This window comes from Hylaeus volcanicus, chromosome 1, assembly GCF_026283585.1.
Source record: "Hylaeus volcanicus isolate JK05 chromosome 1, UHH_iyHylVolc1.0_haploid, whole genome shotgun sequence".
In the NCBI taxonomy this organism is placed as follows: domain Eukaryota; kingdom Metazoa; phylum Arthropoda; class Insecta; order Hymenoptera; family Colletidae; genus Hylaeus; species Hylaeus volcanicus.
The window spans coordinates 13,275,742-13,283,616 of NC_071976.1; the positions used below are offsets into that span (position 1 = coordinate 13,275,742).

Consider the following 7,875-nt stretch of genomic DNA (forward strand, 5'->3'; position numbering starts at 1 on the left):
GTAACACGCGGTGTACCCCAGGGGTCCTGTTCGGGCCCCGTTCTTTGGTTGGTGGGGTACAACCGCGTGCTAGGCGGGCCCCTACCTCCCGGCGTGGCGGTCGTCTGCTTTGCAGACGACACGTTCGTTATCGCCGGGGGCAGGAAATGGACGAGGACGAGCCGGGTCGCCGAAATGGGAGTGGCCTCGGTCGTCGCCCGGATCCGCGCATTGGGGTTGGAAGTGTCGCCGCAGAAGACGGAGGCGGTCTGGTTTCACGGGCTGCCTCTGTCGCGGCGACCTCCCCCGGCGCGGATCCGCATAGGTGGAGCCTGCATCGATGTCCAGGACCGGATCAAATATCTCGGCCTGGACATCGATGGCCGCTGGCGCTTCAAAGGTCACTTCGACCGCTTGTCCCACCGGGTTGAGAGGGTGGCGACCATGCTTGGTCGCCTCATGCCCAATCTCGGGGAGCCGCAAGAGAGGGTGCGCCGCCTCTATGTTGGAGTGATGCGGGCCATGACCCTATACGGGTGTCCCGTATGGGCCGACACCCTAGCCAAGTGCCGGCAAAGCCGGCACATGCTCCACCGCATACAGCGGCGGGTGGCCATTAGGGTGGTGAGGGGCTACCGCACCATTTCCACGGAGGCGGCGCTGATCCTGGCGGGATACCTCCCCTTTGACCTCCAGGCGGCCACCGACGCCGAAGTTTTCAGGCTTCAGCGGGAGCACCGCCGGAGCGAGGAGGACCCGCCGGCTGAAGCGGTCGAACGATGGAAGCGCCAGTCACGGCGGTGCGCACGAGATGCGTGGTGGTGGGAGCTGCTAAACAGACCCACTGCCCGCAAGCGCACTGTCGGCGCGGTTCTGGCCAACCTTGATGGTTGGCTGGACCGCGGGCATGGCAGGCTCACCTACCGGTTCACGCAGGTGCTCACCGGGCACGGATATTTCGGTGAGTACCTGCATAAGGTGGGTGCGGAGGCGACGCCCGAGTGTCATCAGTGTGGGGCCGTGCTGGACACGGCCCAACACACGTTGGAGGAGTATCCGTCCTTCGCTGGCCAAAGGCGGGCACTCCAAATACAGATTGGTGGGGACCTCTCGCTGCCGGCCGTAGTTGCTGCCATGATCGACAGCGAGAGGTCGTGGAATGCGGTAGCCTCCTTCTGCGATGCAGTCATATCGCAGAAGGAGGCAGACGAGCGGTATCGGAAACGCTCCGATCCCGCTCGTCAAGAGAGAAGACGGGTTAGGCGGGCCTGGAGGCGGCGTCCGGTCGTATTACCGGTCGATCCCCACACAGCTGGAGGGATCGGTACCGGGGTGTCCGGAGCCCCCTAATGGCCTGCCTGCCCGCCGACCGCCCTGATCGAGGGCGGCCAGAATGGTGAGACGGCCCCTTGCGCGCACGTTTGTCATGGGTCACAGTCACGGTGACCCGGCGTGTCGCGCGAGGGGCCGCGGGGACCGAGACGGCTGGCGGTAGGGCGCCGCCGTCTTCGTGACCGGTCCCAAGGCGGTCGGCGTCAGGGTATGGCCCCTGGCATCCCATTCCTGGGTACCCATCCCACACTACCCGGCGAAAGAACCCTACATCGCCGGGTGTGCTTAATGCATTTCCCTCTCGTTAAAAAAAAAAAAAAAAAAAAAAAAAAATGGTCCCCGATGAGGAAGATCCACTACGACTTCAGCGATGTCGGCTCTGTGTTCTTTGTTCCATGGTTCGGTCGGCAATCTTGACAGCATGTCAGCAACCACATTGCATCTTCCAGGGATATATTGAATTTTTGGATAGTATGGTTGTAGTAGAAGAGCCCATCGAGCCAATCGCCCGCTTGGTGATTTCAGTGACATAAGCCACTTCAAAGGTTGATGATCCGTGGCAATTGTTACTTCTGCTCCTTCGATGTATCCTCTGAATTTTTCTACAGCCCATACGACAGCTAATGCTTCTCGCTCTGTGGTTGAATAATTTCGTTCGGCAGGAGTTAGTAGTCTGCTTGCGTATTCTATCGGATGTTCAGTTTCTTTCTCTCCTTGCAGCAATACTGCCCCTATGGCGTAATTGCTTGCGTCCGTACGAATAATGTAGGGTTGTGTTTCATCGGAACACTGCAGAATTGGTGGTGTTGTGAGAGCTTCCTTCAGATGATCGAACGCTTTCTGTTGACTAGAAGTCCATTCCCACGTTGCCTTCTTCTTTGTTAGCTTGGTCAATGGTTGAGCTTTAGCGGCGAAATTCGGCACGAATCGCCTATACCAGGAACAGGTTTGCAGAAATGAGATCAGCTGCTTTAGATTTTTCGGTGCTTGGATATCTCGGATTGCCTTGACCTTCTCCGAATCAGGAAGTATTCCTTCAGGTGTGAGAATGTGTCCGAGGTATTTGATTTTTGGACAGCAGAAACGACATTTCTGTCGATTCATGCGTAGACCAAACTGTCGTAGTCTGCCGAAAACAGCCTTCAGGTCTTCCAGGTGTTCTTTGAAGTTTGGAGAAAGTATCAGCAAATCGTCCAAGTAGACGAGTACGTTGCGTGTTCCCAATCCTGCTTTCATTCGGTCCATGAGTCGTTGAAAAGTGGCTGGTGCATTTTTTAAACTGAAGGGCATCCGTTTGAAACGAAATCTTCCAAACGGTGTTGTGAATGCTGTTTTATCTCGATCTTCTTCTCGTACGCCAATTTGCCAGTAGCCAGATTGTAGATCCAGGGTCGACATACAGCCAGGTTTCTTTGCCGAATGGAGTAAGTCATCGATTCGAGGCAGAGGATAAGAATCAGCGACTGTAACAGCGTTGAGTTTGCGATAGTCGATACAAACTCGTATATTGCCATCCTTCTTTGGTACTAGAACAACGGGTGCGGCCCAGGGTGATTCGCACTCTTCTATGATGTCTCCTTCCAACATCTTCTGGATCTCTTTTCGAAGTTGGTCTCGCTTCGCAGGTGGAATGCGATATGGGGGTACTGCAATTGGAGCATGATCACCAGTCTCTATGCGATGGATTGCTTCTGCTGTGGGTAACCCTGTTGTTTGGAACAGGTCGATGTTGTCTTCCAGGAGTCTGGTTATCTTCTTCTTCTCCTCCGGAGTGGTGTTCGTTGCCTCGTCCTCACGTATCTCCTCTATGTCCACTGCTCCGATGTCCAGTCTACTCCCCTCATATGTCCGTAGACATTTGTCGAAAAGTTTCTCGAACTCCGACCATTCGGTTGAGTTGTTACGTGGAAGATCCACAAATTCTTCTGGGTCGTCATTCAGATATGTTTCAAGATCGGTTGGTTTGTCTTCAATGGGGTGTTATCAATGCGGGTGGTGGTTTGGCGAACTCTTGTATTTCTTCCCAAACCATTATTTCCAAGGGATCTGGCTTTTTCTTCTCCCCCTCGTTGGAAGTTACCCCGCTGATGGTCGAATCCGAGATGAAATCGTAGTGGATTTCTGGTGCGTCCACGAAATTCCAGGTGCGTTGAGGAATATTCACGACGATTCCAGCTTCGTCGATGAAATCAACCCCAAGCAGCGTTCTATTATCCTTACTATTCGGTAGGAAACCGAACTTCGCTCGAACCGTGCGGTGTTGTAATTGCGTGTCCAGTTCTGCCTGAAGAACATCTTGGGTTCGGGGGTGTCCATTTGTCAATGCGATGTGCATTCGCTGCGGTTGGAATTTTACCCCTTCCTTGGCAAGTAAGTCGAATACTTGTTTTTACTGGCGATGGATCATCGTGCGCCAGTGTCGAGGAACGCATGTCCATTTTTCCCAGCGATGGTCAGGTTGACACTTGGTCGAGGAGCCGTTGTTGGTGTTGCGCTGACCGAACAAAAAGCTGCTACGTCGGTGGGTTTCTTCATATCTTTGGAGCAATCTGGGCACTTGCTGCGTACGAAACCAGGTTTACCGCATACGTAGCATTGAAGCGCGGGTCGTGGCGGCGTCTGGAACGTTTTCGGTGCTTCTGGTGCTGGTCGTGAAAATTTTGGTTTCTCCGGAGCAGGGGCCACGTATCTTCGCTGGCCGCACTGTATTCCAGTGTGTCCGTAACGTCGGCAGATGTTGCAGCGGCGACGATCTCTTGGATAGGGAGCCACAAATCGGTGATTCGCTGGACGGTGATTTCTTGACTCTCTTTCAAATCCCTCTACTTCTCGAGCTCTTTGGATAAGGTCTGAGAAGGTAGAAAGAGATTCTCGTGGAATTTTGGTGCGTAGCGACAAACGCAAGAGCCCGTAAATCATGTCGAGCTGCACGTTCTCGCTGTGTGGTTCCGTTCATTCGGAAAGCAGAGCTCGCTTTCTGCTGACGAACAGGTCGGTGGGTGCGTCTTCATTCTGGCTGGTCCGAAAGAGTTCTGTGTATATTTGGTACGCTGGTCGTCGTGGAGCAAATGTTGATCTTAATAGTCTAATTGCGTTTTCCCACGATGACACCGTGTTCTGTACGCCTCTCCACCAGACTGAAGCGTGTCCTTCCAGCAAAAGCGGTAACCCACGTAGAGCGTTGCCGTCGTTGATATTCTCGATATCCTTATATATCGAGATTGTTGATATAAATGCATTGACTTTAGCGTAGTCACGGGAGCCATCAAAACGTGCAGTACATTTCGAAAAACTGCCTTCGGTGGGTTGTCTTCCAGACAAGGAAATCAGCAGGTTTGAAAATTGGCTGGTAGACATCTGGATAGGTGCAGGAACTGCAGGAACTCTGGACGTAGGACTGGCATCGTTGGTAGATGCCATGGAGTTTTGGACGTCTGAGCTGGAGTCGTGGACCTCGGAGTTGGGATCCTGGATGTCGGGATCGGAAAGCAGGACTTCGGAAGGCGGGACTTCAGAGTCCGTGGAGTCGTGGATATCGGCCTTCACGTTGGGCGCCACCATTGTAAGGGATGTAGGTTCGCAGGAGAGGAATTTGGAAACAGGTTCTAAGGAAAAAAGGAAATGGTTTATTTATTAACCAATTGTACATATTGCTTTCCTGGGAGAGGAATAGGAAATACAGGTTTGTTCGGAAAACAAAGCTTTCGGCTCAATTTTACAATAACAGAAATTTACAATAACAGAAAAGTATATCGCGTCGAGGCGTCCGGGTGACTCTACCGTCCATTCCCTGGAAGGCGACCGGCGGTAAATCCAGCCGTTCTCTCCTGAGCTGCTAAAGGCGTCCGAAAGCTAGGCTTCGTACTCTCCTTACTCATTAGGCGACCGTGGTAATTACCTCGTTCTCTCCTATGAGTGCAGCAAAGAATGCCGCGTCCGCTACCGCGAGAGTGATTCTTATACCCGATCGTTGCTAACAGACCGCAGTCAATCAACAAGCCGCGTTACTATCCGGGCGCGTTCGCGAACGTTCTCCACTCGCCCGACCCCGCGCGCCTACCGATGGTCGAGAAATTTCGATCGCGATTTTCTGGTATTGTTACAAAACGAGTAAAAAATGACAAATCGCAAAAAGTCGTGATAATGGGACTGCCCGGGGGACATGCTCTACAAGATGCAACAGGATTCATTCCGATTGGTCAAGCCATCTCGGCGTAATTGGTGAACAGACATTAAAATAAAAAAAAAATGTACATGTCGAATTGAGTAACCTCCTCCTTTTCGAAGTTGGTTAAAAATGCCTCGAGTTCAAAGGGTTACTGTATATACAATAATGTTTGCGCATACAGTTATACGCAATATATACAATGTTTAATATTTACATAATATTTAATATTTGTTCGCGTAAACGGTCAGCGAACGCTCTTGAAGTATTCAGAAATTGCCAGTCCGTTCTAATGCTTGAATATCGCTCGTTGCTTAGCTTGTCTCTCTCTCCGTCGTTCTCTCTCGCTCCGTTGGCCACCGTGGTGAGGGGGAGCGCGGAGGGAGTGTTGGCGCTTTTTCAGGAACTTTCTGGATTCAGAAGACTTCTGGATTCGTTAGACGTCTCCGACGCTGTGATATATTAGTAGCTGTCTATCGCTCGTATCGCTAGTATTGCCAGTAATCGTTCTCTCTTACGAACGCCGTGCTTCGGACCGCTACCTTTTCGGACTCGAACCGTCGCTTCGATTATTAATCTAAGCTATTGTATACCGTCTTTGTAAATATTAATTGTGGTGAACTGTAGACTTAAAGACGAACACAATACACATTGTGCAAAACTATTTGAATAAGCTCGCTAACCTTTGACTTGATCTCCTCACTCGCGAACGATCGACCCGATCATTCTTATTTTGATATTTAAGTCAACCCGTAAACGGTTAAGATAATTATCGCCGGGGACGGCTTAAACAATATTTACACAATATTTTCTTATCTACTTAAACCTTACCAATACTCATTTTTTTTTATTTTTTTTTTACTTGGGGAAATGCATTTACGCACCCCTCGCGCTGGCGTGCAATGCGCGAGGGAGTGTGAGACTCGCCTGAATCTTCAGGAATACCCACTAAAACCTCAAGGCCACCGAGAAAAAGTCCACTCGTTCACCCCCATCGTCTAACATCGAATCGGTGATGTTATTCAATTCCTGGAGTCTATTTTCCTCCCCTGTTACGTGACGAATAAAATTCTGCCACATCACTGGAGATACATTCTCGATGGCTTCGTATATCAGTTGCCGTACGTCTGGCAACTTGTACGTGACGTTACGTCCTCTGACGTATTCTTTAATATATGCCCATGCTAATTCGATGGGGTTTAATTCACAGTGGTACGGGGAAAGTCGCACCACTTCGTGACCATATTGCTTGGCGTATTCATCAATGACATAATTCTGTTGTTTCTTATGCTTTTTAACTGACTCTAATAATTGCGCCTTCACGAAATATGGTTCCACTTTTTCCCCCTTACTGACAAGCCACGTAATCATATCATTTCTTCTCCATGTCATATTAGGGTATTTTTCCATTTTAATGCTATGATACGGGGCATTGTTCATCACTATGACAGCCCCATCTCTTAACATGGGCAAAATATTACGAAATCAATCGAAGAATGTATCTCCATTCATTTCGTCGTGATAATCGGCAGAATTTTTCTTCGACTCGAAACAGAGGAGTCCTCCAGGAACGAATCCATCTGCCGACCCGATGTGAAGAACGATGAGGCGTTTCCCCTTATTGAGAGGGTCCGGAATTCCCGTCGACAGACCCCTTTCCCTCGCATTTCTTTTGGATGATAGTGAGGTATCTTGTCACAATTTTCGCTTCACATCATCAGAATTGACCCACGTCTCGTCCAGGTAATAAATCGGTTTATTTTCGGATCGATATTTTTTTATCTCAAATAGATATTTCTGGCGCCAAGAAACAATATAATCTTTATCGATCAAGGCGCTGTTTCTCGATCTTGAAACGTATTTAAACTCCATTCTCTTTAGGAGACGGTACAAAGAATTTCGACTGAAATTGGAAAGTGTATTATTGCTATTTACAGCCGTCAACATTTTCGGAATTGTCGGAATTTCTTTTTTAAACCAAAAATCATGGACGGTTTTTCTTATTGTCAAAATATCTTTTTCCGCCGTTTTTTCTAAAATATTTAGACGGGGTCGTCTTTTGCAAGGCGACGTCACTTCGCCTGTCTTTTTGTATTCAGATATTGTTTTGGTAATAGACAATTGTCCAATGCCTAGCTTTTTACTAAGTAATGCTATTAGCTGTTTATATCTGTAACAAAAGCAAACAGGAAAAATTATTACCCTGGATTTTGGGTATGTATGTTAATGTGTACCAATACCAAATTGAGTATTTATGTCAATGTTTACTTACTTTAATTCTGGCTGCTCCACCTTCAGATTTTTATATAGATTAATAATCATGATCTTTTGGGAAGATCCAATGAACTACAAAAATAACAATTTTGTATACTTAATTAAACTACATAAGATACAATTTT

General features: G+C 48.9%; 1 protein-coding gene across 1 annotated transcript; it reads right to left on the minus strand.

The window, feature by feature from the left end:
• Positions 1–6,424: 6,424 nt before the first annotated feature.
• Positions 6,425–6,916, minus strand: LOC128879369 (uncharacterized). Its single transcript, XM_054128868.1, has one exon. The coding sequence runs from the start codon at positions 6,914–6,916 to the stop codon at positions 6,425–6,427; it is 492 nt and encodes a 163-aa protein (XP_053984843.1).
• Positions 6,917–7,875: the final 959 nt, after the last annotated feature.

Bases quoted from the DNA above. Each gene is read 5' to 3' on its own strand.
- LOC128879369 (XM_054128868.1), bottom strand. From the start codon at position 6,916: ATGAACAATGCCCCGTATCATAGCATTAAAATGGAAAAATACCCTAAT.